The sequence below is a fragment of the Pygocentrus nattereri genome, chromosome 4 (assembly GCF_015220715.1).
Source record: "Pygocentrus nattereri isolate fPygNat1 chromosome 4, fPygNat1.pri, whole genome shotgun sequence".
NCBI classification, from domain to species: Eukaryota; Metazoa; Chordata; class Actinopteri; order Characiformes; family Serrasalmidae; genus Pygocentrus; species Pygocentrus nattereri.
The window spans coordinates 38,212,861-38,234,094 of NC_051214.1; the positions used below are offsets into that span (position 1 = coordinate 38,212,861).

A 21,234-nucleotide genomic window follows, 5' to 3' on the forward strand; every position below is an offset into this window, starting at 1 on the left:
AGTGAAAAGAGAGAGAGGAGGAAAGTCAGGAATGCAAGAGTAGCATTATAGCAGCTAAAATACAGAATACAAATGAAAGCAGGCCACACATCCAGTTCAACAGGGTGCTGTCTGGATGACACAATGCAATACAATTTTATATAATCTAAATTGGAGCCATGTAGTTAGAAGGGAACATTAATTTCAAACATATAAAACCTCAAACATTTGGCTTTATGACATCCAAAGGAGAACATGTAAACCTGCATATAAACACAAGGCAGACCGGCCCAGTAGTAATGCTGTTATGTGGCCTGTGCAAAGGTTATGGCATATCTAAATTAAGTAAGTTCCTGACTAGCTTATAGGAGCTGGAGATGCAAAAAGAAGTAAACAAGCCACAGTACCAAAAATGACCTCTGGCCTGAAAGGCACTGGTAGTAATGCTATATACATTTGTAAAATTTTTATTTCATTGTTTGATGTTTTTAAAACTCTGTGGTTTCAAATAATGAAAATATTGATATTTATTAACAGTATTTCCTTGACTTATCCATTTTCAACATTACTTCTACACTTTAATTCCATTCTATTTATTCATTTCCATGAATGAGGTTTGTTAATGATGTGAGCTCACTAGTGACATCTGATGGCTTCTGAACTGGACTAAAAATCTGCCTTGCTGAGTACTAAAGTTCTAAATGCAGACTGCCTAGGACTCATAGTAACAGCCTAGCAAAGGAAACAGAGCATATCACAGCCGATTAGCCTATTGATTACAGTATTTACAAGACAGCACACAACCTATGACTGGGTGTAACACAGGCAAGTAATGTGTGACGTAAAATCAGGTCAAAGTCCACCCTCTCTTTTCTTTGCTTTCCACACCCTTCACTGCCTATTCATTATACCTCTGTCAAGTCAGTATCACTCACCAGTGAACAGAGCAAAGCCATGTATGTGTGTCTTTTAGCTGAGTCAGTCCCTTATCTGTCAGAGAGTAAAGAGCTAGACTGAAGGCCACAGGACCTTGACCTAGCCTCTCAGCCCTGCCTACTTGCCTCCAAACCATGACACTGAAGAAACACAGAAAAGTGTCTGAGCAACCTTCACATTCACTTCACCAAACAAAGGACAGCTGACTTTGGGTTTGTTCCCAGAGTCCCTGAAATAGAGAACTCGGCATAGACCATCATTAATTTCCATTCAGTTTATTTTCGCTAATGATAGCCAGTCTCAAGATAGGCATCCATGCAAGGCCACCCAAATTACGTTCTTTTAGTAATGCACCAATCCGATACACTGGATCAGTATCGGTACCCGATCTGGGTCAGCATCCGATAATGGGTTACAGGCAAACTATGTTTGTTTGAGGAGATAAAACTCTTTTTTGTTTTTTGCAAATGTGAAATGCACCACATAGTTCTCTACTCAGCTTTGAAGCAACTCAAAATAAAAGCCACTCTTAATAATACATGAAAGTATTGACTCACATGAGGATGACTCTCAAACGACAAACAAACCCAGAGCAAATATTCTGTAGCATAAAATACAACCCTGATAGATGCAGATCAAAGAGAAACACATTAACCATACAGCAAATCAGATCTTTCTGTGAACAAGTCTGTTTGTGATGTATGTTCTGTACGATATGTGTAGAGTTTAACATCTGATTTTTATTTCTTAACATCCAAACTGGTGGATTTATTTGGGGCCTTTTTCAAACCCAAAGCGCAAACTGTGTGGGCTAATTGAACACATAGTACAAACTAGCACATTTCTAGTAGTTTATATTATCCAAAGATTCAACATAAATAACATTCTTTGCTCTTAAATGGGCCAATATTACATTTTAAATTCTTAACACAAATAAGTTCCATATTTACATATTATGAATCAAATAAAACATTTAAAGTAAGAGGTAGCATTTATAAATTTGCATTACAGATTGGTCAAAACGAAAATAGGTCGAATGCCTCCTTAGAAATTTGACAAAAAAATCTACAAAGAGCTTCATCAAATGCTTTTTCAACATGCTACTGAAAACTCAGGGTCAGATGTACGTATGAACACCCACAGCAAGACCAAAGTATTCTACTTATTAAGCCTGCAGCTTATCACTTAAACTGCACACAGCCCTGCCCTCTAACCCAGGGTTGAAAAGACACAGTGGAGCCATCAAAAAGCTTGAGACAAAACAGAAAATAAAAGGTCAGCGATGAAGACACAGCAGTGTTAATGAATGAAGCTCTTTCCCACCAAAGCATTTTACAGGGGTGTTATTGTCCTCCGGTTAAGAAAACAAGGACTACGTGCACATATAGCGGCTGTATCCCAGCATACTTTGTGTCACATCTTCTAACGCACCATACATCTGATTTTGAGAGTTTAAACTGTGTTTTTATAATGACAAACATTCTTTCAGCATGTGTTAAAAGAAGTGGAAGCAAAACCAGCCCCCGCCAATTGCTTAATCTTTAGCTAATTGAGAGGAATATATAATCAGCCACATTTATTTGCACCCACATTTTGATTAATCTAAATTTGAGTTTTGTGTTTTACCATGCACACAGTCCACAAACTGCACATTTAGGCTTGTACTCCAGTTTTGAGCTTAACATGTGGGCAGAACAATATTGTTTACTGTTTAAATCTGTTTACATTTACTGTTACTTGATGCACTTTATGAACAGCTGCTCTACATATTTGCACATATGCACGTGTAACTTTAATTTTATTTCAACTTTGCACATACTGTACATTTTTACTTGTACTTTTACTTTTTTACTACTGTTTTTAGAGTTATTCTTATTTTCTTTTTTTTATTCTCTTAAGATTATATTCGGTGAATGGAGGAACAGCAAAGTAAGAATTTCATTGTACAGTGTAACTGCCTGTTCTGCTGTGCACATGACAATAAAACTCTTGAATCTTGAATCTTGAATGCATCCAATTCACACCTGTAACTATAGCTGAAAAGCAGCACTGCGTTATATGGAACATGATGACGTGAGTTCAGAGAGCTTGGTGTATTTTTGGAGGATGTTGCGTAACATTGTAAGAGATGTTGATAAAGGAGGGCTTAAGTTTGACTGGAAAGAAAGTGGAAGTCATTGTGCTTTGACTAATGCATTCTCCAAGCTTTCTCTAGAGGGCCAAAGATTCATCATTCATCCAGACTTGTATATAGTAACTCACGTCTGGAAGGCTGAGTAATGTACTTAAAAATTAGCCAGGTTCAGACCACCTAATTCCTTAGGCCTCACTGAGGTAGCCTGTGAGGACTGGAGCACTTTAAAATAATCTGAATGAGGGTGTGAAAGGAATCACGCAAACAAAACATCACAGAGTGGAAGATGAATGATTTAATGACTGATGTTGCCTGAGCGAGGGCAAGCCATAGATACGAGTCAGACTAAATCTGTTCCGTTACAACCTAATATTTGCATATTTGCACAGAGTAATCCGAGGGATTTTGAAAGGAATTAGAGATATCAGAGTGAAAAAATAAGCACATAAAGTGACTGAGTGACTCCTTAATTGTTACTGGTTTCATGTTGCCAAAGTCTATTTTGTTTTCTATCCCAAAATTAACAGCGCAGACCTACAAGGGTCAATGGAGTACAGTTAATATTAAAAAGAGGACATATTTTAATAAGGGATGAGACAAATCTTTGCAAACTAATTTGAAACTAATAAATAAAGAAAACTGAACGCACTTTTTGGCATCTTATAACACTGTCCTTGCTTATTTTCTGTCTTATCATGAACATGTACAAATTTCTGTGGCGAATCCCCTTTTCATCTCCATAGTTCCACTGTGTAAAGGTACAAAAGCATTTTATGAAGAAGACAGTTCCATTACTATGCACTACTGAATGCCAGTGTCAGCAATAGGTTCACATTAAAGTAGATGAATTTACTATTTGTAGGGGTGATTGAATAAATGTGGACATATAGTGTATTTCAATAGCAAAGATTAAAGTTCAGGAACACTTATCTGGCCAAGTAGCAGTATTTTGTTTAAATTACAAAAGTAAATCATTAAGATGCAAACAAATTCATTCAGAGTGGTTTGATGTGAAATGGTCCATTCTCGAGAATCTTACTGAGACAGAATCTTTCACCATGGTAGTAATAGGAACCAGAAGTCTGAAGAGATTAATGCCTGTAAGCTTCCTCACAGAAATTATTATATGGAATGGTTACGAAAACATTGATGCCTGAGACATTTTTATGATAGTTTTTATGTAGGAATTTGGCCTAAAAGTGACTTTTTAAAAGCTATTCATGGCACTGTGGTATTCACTGGGTGCTGTAAAGAAAACAGATTTTTTCAGATTTACTGGTATTTTACCATCATCAACATTAGTCCACATATGGAAACTCAGACACATTTAGATTCACCGTTCATCTACATCGAATCTGAGAATCAGAAATCTGAGTTAGTAAATTTAGTCAAACCACTTTGAATGAACTTGTTTAAATGACTATTGAAAAACTAGTGGTATTCCCATTTGACTGGAATGCATCTTAGACAAATTTGTTTTTACCCTTTAAAACCTGTAACTGCACAGCAAAAGTGTCTGTTCTTCATTTTACAATTGACAGGTACAGGTATGGACATGTCTCACCTCACTCAACTTAAATTCACATTCCAAGGTGAAAAATTAAAGCCACTTTGAAGTAAGCCACAAACAAATTCGGCAATTCAACTATGAACAATAATTCATTTTGCAAGCACTGTTTTATTTGCCTGTTAAATGCTACTAAACTAAACAAGCATTTTCAGAACATACAGCAATAGTTGCTTTGGTGCTTCCTCTATATCTAATTTTAATTTAAAATGATACAACGCGACACCAGTCAAATGCTCTGCCATGTCCTTAAGCTCACTGTCTGACAATGATGTGACTTTCAGCTCCAAGCAATGCATATATAAATATATGAAATGTTTACTAAAAACAGGACATTTTGTTCTGTAGAGACATATCCACCGACAGGCTCTTCGAGAACCAAAAGTGGTTATTCTATAGAATCACTCCAACAAACTCTTTTTCCTATTATTATTAAGAATATACTCTTTACTGGATAAGTTGATACGATGATGATACTACAGAATAATACAGTAGTAGCAGAAGTAAATTAGAAAGCAGGTGTTGCTGTTTCTAGCAACATTTAGCATCATAATAAAGACAATAATATTCACAGTTCGCCTATCTGATGCATGGTGGAAGTTCCATCCATCCATCCATCCATCCATTATCTTCCGCTTCTCCGGGGTTCAGGTCGCGGGGGCAGCATTCTAAGCAATGAGGCCCAGACCTCCCTTTCCCCAGCCACTTCCACTAACTCTCCAAGGGGGATTCCGAGGCGCTCATAGGCCAGCTGGGCGATATAGTCACGCCAGCGTGTCCTGGGTCTTCCCCGGGGTCTCCTCCCAGGTGGACTTGCCTGTGACACCTTCCGAGGGAGGCGTCCAGGAGGCATCCTAACCAGATGCCCGAACCACCTCAGCTGACTCCTCTCAATGTGAAGAAGCAGCGGCTGTACTGCTGTACTGAGTCCCTCCCGGATGACTGAACTTCTCACCCTATTTCTAAGGGAGAGTCCAGACACCCTGAGGAGGAAACTCATTTCAGCCGCTTGTATTCGCGATCTTATTCTTTCGGTCATTACCCAAAGCTCATGACCATAGCTCACTTAAATAGAGGATGGAAATCCACCCTCTGATTTTAGAAGTATTTAAACTACCATAAGCTGCTGTGAAACATAACTAAACAAATAGCTCAAGTGATCTGCTCTGAAAGGCTCAGAATGCATTTCTATCCTAATCAGCATCTCATTCAACACCAAGTAGCCTGCCTTCAACAAACACAGCAGGCTGATGACGTCCCAGCCTTTGGAAAACCTGGACCTGAATAGCTTAGTAGTTTTTAATTATTTGGAAGGAATACGTTCAATCACAACATGCTTATTTTAACCTACACCTACAACCTAATCCATCTACTTCACTGAAACAAGACATGTCCAGGGATGGTGGAGTCTGTCATGGTGATGAGCCAGGGCTTGACAACTCTATTTACAATGTCACTAGGGCTGTTATCATTCAGCGATTTAATTTGACTAAACAAAACACTGATTAAATTCTACCACCTTGATGAATTGGCATCACAATAATGCAGATTTTACATTATCCTAGTAGTTGGACAGATGGTCTAATTTATATGTATTTTTAAAGGCTTTTGGATTTCCAAAAAAAGCATTTGTAAGCATTTTTGTAAAAGGCTTTGCATGATTTATTATTGATTAGTCAATTGTAATGTTTTACAGATTAGTCAATTAACCTTGAACATGATCTTTATATTATTTGACTAGCAATTTAATTGATAGGAAGCGCCCTAAAAACCCACACACATTGATATATTAAAAACATCAATAGAAAATCACCATAAGCAAAAGATGATCAATCTAACTCAAGATATTCCGATAACACTTTCTATGAACATCACATCTATACATGCATTCATAACATGTTATAATGCATTAATAAGACATAGGACATAATAAAACAAGGCTATAAATATTTATAAAAATGCATTACATGTTAAAGCCATGCTTATTATGCATTATGAATTGTAAATATAATGCATAATAAGTGTTCACAACATGTCATAAGAGCTCATAAGTTGTATTTGTCTGCTCTAAGTAAAGTAAAGTGAGGCATACTGTACTAAAGCCTCCTCCAGCGTTAAGAGTGAGACTTCAACATGAAGTATTTACTGTAGAATTTCCTGAAACACTAATAGGGGCTTTATAGGGGCAGTTGTGGGCTGGAGGTTAGGGAACCAACCTTGTGACAGGAAGGTTGCTGGTTCGATCCCCAGAGTACATGACTGAAATGTCCTTGAGCAAGGCACTTAACCCCCAACTGCTCCCCGGGTACTGCGGATAGGGCTGCCCACCGCTTTAGGCAAGTGTGCTCACTCGTGTGTATGTAGTGTTTCACTGGATGGGTTAAATACGGAGGTGAAACTTCCCCGTTGTGGGACTAATAAGGGTCACTTAAATGTCAGATTTTAAACTAGTGCAGTCATGTTTTACCCAACATGGGAAAGTCAATGTACAACTCTGCTAATGTACACCACTATTAGCTTGACACTAACTTAACACTGCATATCCAATATTATACTGTTTGGAGCATATGAATATTCAGGACTAAAGCCCCAAAGATGCAGCCCAAACAGCAGCAGTGGTGACAAATAAAATATTGGACATCTGTCTTTACACTCTCCAAGCTAGGACTGACTTATTTGGCACTGACAGTATAACATGTTATTAACACTACTTATAATGCATTATATTAACAATTTATGTTGTGAAAGCATTATAACATATTATAAATGTTTTTATAGATGCTTACAAATGTAACATTCATAGAAAGTGTTACAGATATTCTTTCTAACTAAATTTACAGTTCAAGGATTAATAAACATAGAACTTATACAATAAAACTAATCATTATGAATGTCACAGTTTAGGTCATACACAAATCATAGAGGTAATAGAGCACATTGAGGTATTACAAACACAGAAATAAATTATTGTAATTTTCAGCAATAAATGACTGTAATTTCTGAGCCTGGTATGTTAGACACTGGAGTCGACCAATGTTCTGATTCTTAAGTATTCACCCCACTTTGTGGTCACTATGGAGAATGGAAAGTTCTATTTTTGCATGGATGTGGCCTTTCTGTGCTTTCTTTCAAGCTAAAGGTCATTATATTTTTCTATTTCCACTCTGAGCTGTAAGACACAATCTGACAGCAAATTTACTCACCCCTACTTCCAACAGAAAGCTTATGAGTATCCCTTTGGCCATTAATTCAATAGTAAATGAACACCTGAATCATTTGCTACTTTGGGGTTGACCTACATAAACTATTTTTTTAAAAATCAGAAAGAAAGGGCACTAAAATGTGAATTATGTACCTTTTTTCTAGATTTTTTGTACTGTAGTGTATGCCACAACTAAATGAACAATGATTTTGATCTACTGTCAGCACAGGCAGACGTGTTCAGTGTCAACACAGTACATAAAACTTGCTTACCTGCACCATCTCAATGCCCCTCTTCCTGCAACACAGAAAAAGAGAAAAAATAGTCTTTGAAGTAATTTGAATTTTTTTAATCATATGCGACAACGTGACAATGTAAATGAAGTGTGATCATGCAGCATCATGTTAATAATGTGATCATCTTACATTAAGAAATTACACATGTGAAAAGTTTAAATGAATAAATAATAAATTATGATGTGAGAAAATCGTGAATGAAAATGTGCATCACGTGAAAAGTAAATAAAGTGTGAAGTGTTTAAAAACATATCTGATTAAGTATGAAATAGGAAAGCAACACATTAGTGTAAGTGGGTGAAATTCAGTTTAATGTATGCCTTTAACTGACTCATTAAGACAACATAATGGGTATAATGCTTCCTAACCTCTTAAAATCTGGGCTTTTATAATCTTATTAAGACTTCTTCTACAGTCATTACTATAAAACGTATAGCTTTCGATTTAAGCTTTGAGTTAAGAGAGTGAGGAGTATGTAGTGTTTAAGAGTGTCTGTTTTAAACAGTAATGGAAAGAAAAGTGGGGAAATCCTCTTACTTGGCAAACTAAAAAGAGCTTTTATGAATGAGGATCCCTCTCTACCTCAGGACCGCTCTCTCATGCAAAAAGGGCTGAAATTCTCCACATTCTCTCTGTCACTGTTTTATACACACTCACAAACACAAGCCCACACTCATGAACACTATACATGTGCAAATGTTCTCTATATGCATCACTAGATTTTGCTTTTCTGTGCTTTGATAAGTTGGAACATACATTTAAAAAATAAGCACCATGCTTAAAAGCCACTAAATTCTGTAAACTAAACAATGATGACACAAATGCAGTGTGCCAAGTAAGAAAGGTTTTCTAAACAAAAGAATGCCTGCCAATCAGGTTTACACAAATTCTCTTTACAAAGCAGTTACCACTGTATGTGTGTTGAGTGGATTCACTTTAAGTCCACTCCAAAACACCCCTTTGTCTTCATGAATGCTCAAGTGTCATTTATACACAAAAACGCACACTCTGTTCATGACATTTGCACTTGTTGAACAAGTAAAACAGACCACGAACAGATTTTCCTGCACTTTACTACAAAGCTGGCCTGTCTGGCCAGGACATTCTGTTTGAATCAATACAGTAACAAGTCACAAGAATGGTCCTACATCAGACACTTAAGAATGTGTGGTGTCTTTAGAGATATGTGAGCAATGCTACTTCTAAGCCTCTCAAAAACAGGGCTGCCAGCTTGGTGCTCACCGAGGTAACCAGCGCACTTTGTCCACGCTCTGCCTTTTTATGGCCAAAACACCACTGACGGCTATATTACTACCTCATTAAGAGTCCCAGAGAAGCAACTTTGTAATTCAAAAAGACTGAAGCACTGATGCAATCTCTGCTATTGGAGAACACAATGTCTGTAAAGGGAGTCCCCTAGATAGGGACTGCCCAGATAATGATCTCCTGGCAAACACAAAGAACCACCCAGTAGCACAACAGTACAGTAAAAAACAGAAATGCATTGATTCACATTTCCATGAAAATAAAATATATTATAGTAACATAATTACTGCCAAAAGAACTGAAATTGTGTTGACATAATGTTTTATTCATGCAGAAATAATGCACACATTTGCATCCGTTGACTTCAGTACAGATATTGACACATTTAAGAGCATATATACCTACAGGGTGGGTCAAAAGTCAACAAGCACCCAAATATAGACATATACACACACTATATGTGTATATATAATAAAATAATGAGATTTGAATTGATGTACACATGTTTTTGCCCTAACTCAAATTTTGCTGTGCATAGTTTCATATTGTTCAGTATTGTTTCTGCACAGAATAAAATGAGTGTTATAATAACTACATTTACATATATTGTATTAGCATATATTTATAAATATATGTCCTATCCTGAAAGAAAGATGGAAAAACTACAGGCTTACAGTCTCAAGACAGTAATGTTTTCAAATTATGAACACAGAGACGGTGCAACTTCTTAGAATAAAATGTATTTAATTTTTTTAAGTTTCTACAATACAGTAGTGACACTATCAATTAAGTACTCCTGCTTTTAAAATCTTACCTGGTTATTTATTTCAGTTTTAAACATTCTCATTATGTCATCTTCATACTGATGAAATCAGTGGTGTAAGCTATTGTTAGGATGGGCCAGCAACACATGCTTGTCTCTGATGAAGCACCGTGTTCTCACCTTTCCAGGTGTCTCTCTGACCTGTTCCAAATGTTTTATGGTGTAAACTACTGAAATTAAACCAAGGTGTAGGACTGTGCTGCCAATTACATACTGTCTGAGAGCCTGGAGTAAATATTTAATTACGATCTCTGAGATAAGATACAAAGGCTTGCTGCCGAGATGAAAGGTTCTGCTGCTGGACGCACCTGCACATGTCCACGAAGGTGAGGAAATTCAGCTTTTTGATTTTCTTCTCGCTGAGCCAGTATCCCACTCTTTTTCCTCTCCCAAACGTCTGCATCTCTGCAAATGGGGCTGGAAAACTGAGCACAACATTGCAAGAGTTTGTTGGTTTTGTATATTTCTGAGTTTTTTCAAATCAATATCATTTTAACTCGCTCTGAAGTGCAAGTTCAAAAGTTTGGAACCATAGTTAAAACATTTGGGAATACTGTTTTCAGTAAAAAATCTAAAAAAAGTGGCAGATGAATGTATGAAATTATATTATGATGTTAGTATTCTCTAACAGATTTTGACAATCTTGAAAAAAAAACTGTAAAAAAGAAAATGCTAGATGTGTCCTGGAAGATGAACAGAAGTGTAGATATTTCATAAAGACTGAACAAGCTGTAATAATGAGAATACATTTACGATAAATTTAACATAAGTGATGCCTCACATCTCTTACATCTCAGACAGATGACTCGAGAAATGACTATAAATACATTTATTAAAAACAGTATATCATTTATCATTTAATAACTTTTCAGTGTTTTAAAAAAATTATTTGATTTAAACATTAAAATATCTTCTAGCATTTAGTTTCTGGTAATACAATCTACACTGTTTGTATTATTACTGAATAAAATAGGTATTAAAATGACAAGGGAACTTTCAACAGTACTGTATTTTTGTGAGAAATCTAGTTTAAAATCAACTTTAGACAAATTTGGATACTAATTAAATTAGTATTTAGAAGTAATTCAATTTTGTGTAGAATTTTATTATGGTATGTTATATGGTATGGTGTGACAACATCTGGACTGCTTTGACACTGGTCCACCAACGTTTGAGGTTTATCATTTTATTTTAGACCAAAAACAGAAGAATCAAGTTTCAGTTCCTGTGGTGAAAGATGCTGGGTGCACTAAGAAGCTGTACTGCAGTTCTATCACAGTTTGAGTACAGGTTTAAGCTTCTCTATTCACCTCTGAATTTCTGACCGCACTAATGTAATGTTAAAACTAGTAGCTAATGATGAAAACATCCACGTGCTGTGAAAGAAAGGCTGAGTGCAGGTCACGCAGTAGCTCCAGCCTACCTTACAAAAGCCGAGCCAGAATGCCGGTGCTGGTAAGTATCTCCTGTATTTCTGGTCAGTCTGGTCACAGACTAAAGAACCGCCAACAGCAGATTTGTAAGCAGTAAAGCAGCCTCTGGACTCCCCTAGGCTAACTGTTTTCAGAAGTTTTTCTTTGAAGGACTGTCACGTTGTTTTAGCTGCCTCCTGCGCCAGAACAGACTCACAAAAAGGGCCGAAAGTCATCGTAAACCGGGTGAGGCTGGTGTAATAATCCTAAACGAAGGAAGTCACTGCTCCTCTCAGCGAAACCATCCCTGCTCAGCGCTGCTTCAGGCGCACGGTCTGTCAGCTGCCAGCGTTTGGTGCGCGGTGATGAGCTCTGATTGGTCATGAGGACCGAAGGCTCCTCCCCCTGGGCGGGGCTTTTAAAACCACATATTTAAGCCTACAGACTTAAAGTGAGCACAAAGATGACAGTTCATAAAAATAAAAATGCTGGGTGATACTGATAAAATATTGTCATTGTGCAGTGTATATGCACAGAGCCAGTGAAATGGAAATGAAATTGGCATCTAACCATAAGTGCAAAATACAGTATTATTTACATATAAAGTGCAGGAAAGTGACCATGGTAAGCGGTTCTGTGGTTACAATATGTACAATTAAGGACAGTGGAGTGGTAGAAAAAGTATATAAATATTCTAAATATAAATATAAAATACATATGCAGTGTAGGTAGTATGTACTGTGATAGCAGCATATGTAAAATGATAAAGTACGCGGAGTAAAACATGCACAGCAATGCACATGCAGTCTGTGTACATCTCAGTATTATGATATCAGGCTACATTTAAAAGTTCTGCTAATCTGTGATAAAAGAATGTCTTACAAACCTGATGGAGCTAGCTTTTTTATACGTTTGCACCAAAAGGAAACTTTCAGAGTACTGTAAATGCTAACCACAGATTTCTAAAAATAAAACTTGATATGTATTTTACACTATTAATCAACTGTATCACTTAATATATCTCTTAATCTGACATGAAATATCATGCTGTGTCAGTATCATACATCTATAGACAACACATCACCCTGCAGAACAGCAAGCTATACCACAAGCTTTCTTTAGTGTTTGACATCTAGGCTGGTGTACTATTTTGAGCAGTACTCTTGTGTGTATTTAGTATGGTAGTATGTGGTTTTAGAGACAGACAGAGTAATTTGCAAATTGCAAATGGTATCATATCATGTCACGCTTTAAACTAAGTGATAAACCACTGTTAGTATGAATCTAACCTGCTGAAGGAAACAGCCAGGTGGATCAAGCTGGTTATGGTGGTACACCAGTTTAGCATGTTGAGCACCATAGGGTATGTTATTATGTTGTAGTCTAACTGAAAGAACCACCTTATAAACCTGCTATCAGCTGGTCTTAGCTGGTAGATTTAATCATCTTAACTTGGGCCTAGAAATGTAATATTTACATTTATTCATTTGGCACTCTTATCCACTCTTAGCTGTGTTAGCATTTAGCTACTCCTTTAACTAGTAGTGGGCCATCACATCCATTTCCCTGACAGTCTACTCCATGTACATGTGTGGCATCTGAAACTATCCTGGACAAAACTGTAATATCAATAGGCGGAAGGCAGGATACACCCTGGACAGGTCGCCAGTCCATCGCAGGGCAGACAGAGAGACACACACAATTATCAATAGTGATTCACCATTAAAATACATACTTTTTAGCTTTGGTCAAACTTAATCTAGGTCTGGGAGACTGCACCTGAGATTTTAATACCAGTTAGTGAATGCATTCCACTGCAATTTAGTCCAAGACTAGTCTGAAACCATGAGTGGGAAGCTGACCCTTTTTTCTTGAAAGCTGAGGCCACATCAAAACAGACTTCTCGGATGAACCACTAGAGGGCAGTACTGCACACTGCGCTGTTATTAAAGTCACCAACAAGCTCTTGACTGGATCCCGGATATTTCCAGTCAAGTCAGTCATATGACAACAAACCGTAATCAGTTGTTGATCGCTTCAAAACTTAAGACCTTCAAAATGGACCAACCATGAACTCATAGTGAGTACTTTCTGTAGATGTGGATTATCCCTGCTGTTTTGTCCTGCCTGGCTCGGTGTGTGTTCGCAGTGATCTCTGACGAAGATCTTGAAGGTGTCTTCTCTGGTTAAACGGCTACTGTTGAAGTTTCTCGGTCATGTCTCCCTTAAAAAACGAGGACAGGTTGCTGTTATCCTGCGTTGTAGGACTAGTTTTGTCTAAAAGTGTTTCTGTTTGCCAAAACGTTGTATTTTTGCTCCGAAAATCTCAAAGAATGGGACTGAAACACGATGCTTCTTTCTTTCCTGTTGTCTCTCAAAAAACGACCCATAAATCCACCGATTTTCCTAAATATCTGAATAACGTTAGTAAACCAGGGTCATTCAGAGCGATGTGGTGTGAAATGCTTCGCTGTAGAGAAACTCAGAATTGTTCACTGTAACAGTGATAGGAACCAGATGTCCACCTTTAAAAAGCCATCTCATGTAGTGGTTTTGAATATAGAATATATTAATAGCCTGACGTCTGAGACTTTGTTTAACTGTATTTGTGTGATAATTTTTTTTGGTCTAAAACGTATTTTGCTACATTTAAGGAGGAGGGATACATGAAAGATGTTCTAAGGCAAAATAGTCCACAAAGAAAACTATTTTTTTCAGATTTACCTTTTTTTTTTAACCATCATCAGTATTACATACATATATAAACTCAGAAGGCACGTGTTCATTGGTGGTTTTAGATCATAAATAAAATGGCTATATTTGCGTTATAGACATCAGGACCCCTGGTTGCCGTCACCACCACTGTGAAGAAATCTGAGTTGGTAAGTTTCTCCGTAAATGAATTATTTCACATCAAACCATTTTAAATGACTTTGTTTTAAATCTTAACCACTGAATTATGGAGAATTAAAAAAACCCAGTAAATTCTGTTTTAGTGCACATCTTGATTAGAGAAAGGTATTTAGACTGCATATGATTGGGTAAAATTAATTCCATTCTTATTAAAATGAGTAAAATAAAATGTTAATTTACTAGAGATTTTAATTTGACAGGGACTTTAATGTTGCTTTGATAGGGACAGTACTGATACAGTACTGATACAGTATCATGGACAGACTGTGATGCTACTGATATTTATTTTTTTGCAATATTTCTAGCAATTTTTAAATAAACATTGAACATTGCATCCAATATACAATGCCCATAAAATAGCAGTGCCACTGTTAAAAGAAATAAAAGAAAATGAATAGAAAGAAAAGTAAATTGTTTTTTGTGGAAATGTGGTTTTTGTCAGGTTAACATTTACAATACAGTGCAAGGTTCTCTTTGATGAAATAAAGAACACGGTCCAATCAAAACAAGCTAGGTCAGCTTTGTAAGACGTTCCTTTTGTGCAGAGTAACTATGCAAGAGGCTTGGATTCTTTAAAAAGACTGGCCAAAGTTAATAGTTGAACCATTGCTACATCTGTTGTAAACTTGTTTACTCACCTCCAGAAGTGGTGCTACAATAATCTTGAGTAAGATTTTTCAAATTAAAGACAAGAAAAACCCTCTTCTGAAGGAATGTTTGGGGAAAAAAATGTAAGCACTTCAGGTGGATTTTTGGAGACTTATTTTAATTGTTTTGCTTTTCTTGTTAGCCGGCAAATTCGGAAGGACATTACAGCTAATACGTCAAATATATCAAAAATATATCTTTTTGATGCCATATAACTGTAGTGACTTCAGATCATCTTGACAGTGGAGAGCATGGATTAGTCAAACAGCTGAAATGCCCCCTCAGATGAGGATCATGGTACTAAAAGCTAAAGTTAACAAGGTAGTTACCTGACTATTTAGGTACTTCTGTTTGGCTTCTTTTCTTTGTCTGAAATGTCTCTGAGATCGATTTTGTGCTGAATAAAAAACAGTTTGTCTGAGCCGAGGTCAGAGTTACACTCATGCTAGCTTGGTTGTATTTTTTAGCCTAAAGCTCAGTGACTAGGCTAGCTGGTAGGATTGGTTAAGCTCCACAGGCCCAGTGGTTGAGTGGTGTGTTTGTTGGGTATAATGCATGCTGGGTGTAGAAGAGAAAACGCTGATGAAGGAAAACCTGAAAACAATATAAAAGCATGAATTCTGTGAAACGGATAAAGATGTGGGGTGCAGTGCTGTGATAGCGAATACTGCATAACACAACAAATAATATATTAAACTCTAGTTTTAGTCTTCTTTAAATTTCTTAATGCTGTATATTGATGACACAGTAGGAAAATCAGAGCCTTCTAAGATACTGGTTTTCACCAGAATCACCCAGTATCACTTTAAAGCAGCGGTCACCAACCCTCCTCCTAGAGATCTGCTGTTCTGCAGGTTTCACCTTCGACCCAAATCTAACACACCCATTCAGCTAATCAAGGAATTCTTAAGGCTAAAACTAGATTGATCAGGTGGTGTTGATTAGGGTTGGAGTTGAAGTCTGCAGGAATTCAGATCTCCAGGAGCAGGGTTTGTTACCTTTTAAAGCTATGTCATCACAGCTTTAAAGGTTTCTTTTGTTTAATTTTATCTTTCAGAAAGGAGCATGGAGAATGATGAATTTCCGCCAGCGGATGGGATGGATTGGTGTGGGACTGTACTTGCTGGCTAGCATTGCTGCAGTCTACTATATGTTCGAGATTAATCAGACCTACAACCGACTAACACTAGCACACGTGGAGAAGGTGACTGGGACACACACGACTGGAGATGCTGCTTCATCCCCTTCCTCCTCAACCTCTTGGACACAGAGTGTGAAGACAAGGCTACTGCTGCTGCCCTTCTGGGTTTGGGCCACCATCTTCCTTATTCCTTATCTCCAAGTGTTCCTTTTCCTCTACTCATGCACCAGGGCGGACCCCAAAACTGTGGGCTACTGCATTCTCCCCATCTGCCTGGCTGTTCTCTGCAACCGACACCAGACCTTTGCCAAGGCGTCCAATCAGATCAGCAGACTGCAGCTGATTGACACCTAATGGGGCCACTTGTTTGTCAGGAGCTCAGTCACCATACCCTTAAGGGTGGAGGAGCCAGACGTGTATACATGTGTATACAACTTTTGTGCACTTGCTATATATTGCAGGCAATCCTGTCACAAGACCATTTAATAAGATGGAACAGGGGGCCATGGTTTGTACTTAAGCTTTTTAAAATGTACGCCTAATGTTGTAAAGGCATTATTTCAATTACATTCTGTTTCCAACAAATTTATTACTAAAACATGTTTGTAGCATTTTTGACAAGACCTGAGCAGGTGGGGTTGTAGTTTTTAAACCTTGCTGCAGGAACAGTGGCGCTACAGTAACAAAAGGCAATCGGTAACTCACTTAAGCACCTGATTTGACACAACCTTTATTTGGCCCTTGCACCATCAGTCTGTTTTGTTTTCAATAACTTTTCACTGTAGTTCCATATCAGTGGCTGATAAGAGTTATATAGTTCTTGATAAGAGATTTCAAACAAACAAAAAAGAGTTTCTAAATCATTATAGTTTAAAGCCAATCATTAGACGCTAGCAAGTGTATTAGTTGGACCTCTTCTATAACAGTTAAGAAATTTTAAGGCTACAGTGTTCTTGGGAAAGCTTACTGCTGGACCATGTGCTGGTGGTATACAGTTTAAAGCAGACAGTGTGTATTTTGAATGCATTTCTAATGTACGTACAACAAAATACATCACTGTCCACACGTGAATTTTAAAGAACCCTATTCACCATTTTTACAGAAACACAAGTTTAGTAACCAGAAACTAAACATACAAGACTGTGCAGGTCAGAGACCACCTTTCATTAATTTCTGCTCAGAATGGCCATTTAGTCAAATTTATACATTTTTCAGTGTCATTTAATCTTTTCAAGAGAGGAGAAAATCATGCTTCTCTCTTGCTTCAGATCTGAAAGTATTCACAGGTGTTTCTATTCATCCTTCTACTGTGAGAAGACAAATTAGCGTTATGGGTCTGAAAGGATTTGTAGCTGACAAGAAGACATTACTGAGAAAAGGAGAAACATTTATGTATTTAGTTGTTGAGGAGCCTGTGTCATTTTCTATTTAATATAAGCGTTCTGCTTTTCTTGACACTGAAAAATGAGTAACTCGTATGTAATGCCCATTTTATTTAAATATATAAAAGGGTGATCTCTGCCTTTTGCACAGTACTGTAAGTAATGTAAGAACAGAAATTAAACATTAACCAAGCAAAGCATTTCCACAATGTAAAAAGCACATAATCCTCATTCACCATGTGTTTTATAAGAATTAAACTCCAGATTCAGGATAAACTAATTTGGCTTAAAGTAAATGTGCAACAAAAGGGCTGAATGCTTCCTAATACAAACAATTGGTGCAAATCTGCACTTTTGATTGGTGGATTGGCTTACATATTTGTACACATAGTGCTGCTAGTAACTGGTAAAGCTATGTATTATTAGCAGTAGTACAATTTTTGTAATAAAGTCATTGCCAGGGGGATATCATTGTTCTTCTAAATGAAAAAATCTTCCCTTGATTCTGTTTTGAATACAATACATAAAAAATCTTGAAGGGGTAACTAAACCTTTCAGGAAATGATTTAAAGTATTTGTAATGATCCATTTAAGAACATTTTCTTTTCAGTATTTTACGTCCAATGTGATCATTGACCCTGGATCTGCGCTTCAATAGATTTGTTTTGTTTTCCTATGATGATTATGCATCTTATGCTATCAAAACATGAGACTCTTGCTCAGTTCTGTTGTGTCTTTCATGCCAAAACTTCTGTCTGAAAAAAGCCTAAAATTTTAAGGAGGAATGAGTAGCTTTTTCAGTTCTCCTGCCAGTTTTGCAGAGTTTCATTTGCTTACTTTGTCCTCAGTTCAATATTTCTATATATTCTCAGCTTATAGATCTCTGTTTACTTCTTGTCACTCTCCTTATCTTCACATGCAAAATTCTCTCTCTCATATAATAAGGCAGTGATCTGTATTGGCTTTCTAACTACTCTGAAAATGGTGCATACTGTATTCATTCAGTCCACCTTTCTTGTTATTTAACGACAGCATTAAGGAATGAAAATGACTTGTCCGTTAGTGTTCTATAGCCAGCACACATTGTTCTAGTTGATGTAGATTTGAATAAGTCATTAGTGGATTGGAGACCACAATCTAGAAATAGAGTTGACTAATTTCTGTTGCTCTTTATTTTGCATTATTTTGGCCCATTTGGTGTATTCTTGCTTAGGCTTTTGCCAAAGACCCAGGGTTAAAGTTTTTAATGCACTGCTTATTAGTATAGACACTGCCTTTCATTGTCATTTCATTGTTTATAATATATGGATGGTTTATTCATTTGTAAGCCACACAAAACAAGGCAGTGGCATTCTTACTGTTTTTGTCTAAAAGGGCTTGTATGTGTTTTTATAACAAATGGGTATTTATGTTGGGGTATTGGTGATTTACCTGCCTTTTTAATCTCAATGCACTGTGATTTAAAATAAGTAGGAAACATAATAAATGTTTTTGGAGAAATGCTTTGCATCTGATTTTGGAAACGTCATTATTCAAGTCAAGCTAAGCTAAACTGAGCTGCAGAAACAGTCTTGAATCATTTTTAAGTCACAAAAAGCAACATTTTTACACACAATCTATCTATTCAACTTCTGGCAGTTTAGCCTGACCCATTCACACTGAAGTTAAAATGCATGTTTCAGTTCTTTGCTTCTTTTAGAATGAGGCACAGTAATTTGTGTATATCAGTCTTAAAGGTGCAGTAGTAACATAAATGGTTTACTTGTAAGAGAGGTTTGAAAATGGTCATATAATATGAGTTATGTCTGTTTTTGTATATAAAACCACATACATTCTAATAATGGTGCTAAGATACAAAAAAAAGATATAAATAAGGACAGTTTCAAATAATTTAAAACTGCTATACTACTAACAGAACATCCCTCATAGTACTGTGTGTTGTAGCCTAATCTTACATCATCTGGCTTATGATTTTTATAAACTACAAGACTAAACACTGTCAGTTTTTCATATTTAGATATTTATTTACTTTTACACAAGGAAGTGTTACTACTTTAGCAATATACAGTAACACATAATTAGAACTTTCAAAATGTCCAACAAAAAAGATGTTAAAGTTATTCCCACAATGAAAAGGCTTTCAAATCTTCCAAAAGACTGCAGCTATCCAAAACAGCTCTTCTTCTAGATGCTCTGTCTGAAGGTCCATCCTTACATCTGAAGCTGCAGTAGTGATAAGTTTACACCTCTGCATATCATTCAGCATGCTGCTATACCAGCACTGCAGTGTTTTGCCCCAGTATATCCATTTCACATGGAGAATGCAATGTCAAGGCTTTAAAGACTTCAGACGCTTTGCTGGAGGTCCGTCTGAGTTTGATTTCACTACAGTGGTGTCTTTGGCCTCTTCTTGTTCATCACTGTCATCTTCGTCCTCCTCCTCTAAAGGGTGAAGAAATTAAAAATAAAAAGTTTATTTAAAAATAACTTCTGGGTCATTGAGACATAAATTAAGTACAAGTGTAGTGGTAATGGCCATTTGGCACTGGAATGTTTTTGAGTGAAGTCTTGGGCACAACCTCAACCTGGGAAGCCAGGACTTCATATTGGCAGAGAGGTACATAAAGGGCATTGTAAGGCAAAACAGCCCTCAAAGAAAACCTTTTTTTTTCAGATTTCTGACTATTTTACCATCATCAATGTTATATACACCGATCAGGCATAACATTCTGACCACCTCCTTGTTTCTACACTCATTGTCCATTTTATCAGCTCCACTTACTATATAGGTGCACTTTGTAGTTGTATAATTACAGACTGTAGTCCATCTGTTTCTCTGCATAGCCAACAGCGTCCTGTGACCACTGATGAAAGACTAGAGGATGCCCAACACAAACTGTGCAGCAGCAGCTGAGCTGTCGTCTCTGACTTTACCTCTACAAGGTGGACCAACACTGTAGGTGAGTCTAATAGAGTGGACAGTGAGCGGAAAACTCCGGCAGTACTGCTATGTCTGATCCACTGAGACCAGCGAAACACACACTAAGAAGACACGTGTTGGTTCACTGGTGTTTTTGAAAAGTAAATAAAATGGTTTTATTATTGTTGTACACATTGCAACCCCTGGCTATCATCACCGCCTCTGTAAAGACTTTTGAGTCTCTAATTTTCTCTACGATAAAACATTTCATATCGAAATGCTACAAATTCCCTTCAGCGTCGGCCTCTCTCACCGTCCACCGGAGAGCTTCCTTTATTCCCGTCCCCGCTTAAACACTTCTCTTTCTCCACGAGGCTCGTCAGCACGTCGGAAACCTCCGAGTTTAATTTCTTGACGCCACTGATGATTGACTTTAAGTTGTTCTCTGCTTTTACGGCGATCGTCTTCGTCTCTCCGTCTCGGAACCTCAGCTCTCCTTTCAGCTCGCAGGCTGCCATGGTGCTTTGTTTTGGTAACCTCTGAACTGTAACCTCTCACAGTGCGCTAATTTCGGAAAGCTTCTCTGCTTAATTAACTGTGACTTATTACTGTGCT

At 37.2% G+C, this 21,234-nt stretch overlaps 3 protein-coding genes across 4 annotated transcripts in view; 1 reads left to right on the forward strand and 2 right to left on the reverse strand.

Annotated features, from left to right (window-relative positions):
* Nucleotides 1-11,935, reverse strand: part of itpk1a (inositol-tetrakisphosphate 1-kinase a) — a 32,052-nt gene extending 20,117 nt beyond the window's left edge. Inside the window, exons 1-3 of the mRNA XM_017682830.2 lie at nt 11,627-11,935; nt 10,512-10,628; nt 8,091-8,115 (exon numbers count right to left, since the gene is read on the reverse strand). Coding sequence (XP_017538319.1) covers nt 8,091-8,115; nt 10,512-10,606 — 120 coding nt within the window. The 5' untranslated portion in view covers nt 10,607-10,628; nt 11,627-11,935. The remainder of the gene's footprint in view (nt 1-8,090; nt 8,116-10,511; nt 10,629-11,626) is intronic.
* Nucleotides 11,936-13,558: 1,623 nt separating this feature from the next.
* Nucleotides 13,559-19,204, forward strand: tmem251 (transmembrane protein 251). 2 transcript variants are annotated; one of them, XM_017682813.2, is made up of 3 exons: nt 13,559-13,695; nt 14,447-14,497; nt 16,234-19,204. In XM_017682813.2, exon 3 carries the CDS (start codon nt 16,249-16,251, stop codon nt 16,669-16,671), a length of 423 nt encoding a protein of 140 aa, XP_017538302.1. In that variant the 5' UTR covers nt 13,559-13,695; nt 14,447-14,497; nt 16,234-16,248; the 3' UTR covers nt 16,672-19,204. The 2 variants fall into 2 exon arrangements, with proteins under 2 accessions (XP_017538302.1, XP_017538303.1); XM_017682814.2 differs by lacking the exon at nt 14,447-14,497.
* Nucleotides 19,205-19,698: 494 nt separating this feature from the next.
* si:dkeyp-55f12.3 (uncharacterized protein LOC568418 homolog) lies at nt 19,699-21,218 on the reverse strand. The gene is made up of 2 exons (XM_037537401.1): nt 20,933-21,218; nt 19,699-20,141 (listed from the first exon to the last, which is right to left on the reverse strand). Exons 1-2 carry the CDS (start codon nt 21,135-21,137, stop codon nt 20,029-20,031), a joined length of 318 nt encoding a protein of 105 aa, XP_037393298.1. The 5' UTR covers nt 21,138-21,218; the 3' UTR covers nt 19,699-20,028.
* Between the last annotated feature and the right edge of the window lie 16 nt (nt 21,219-21,234).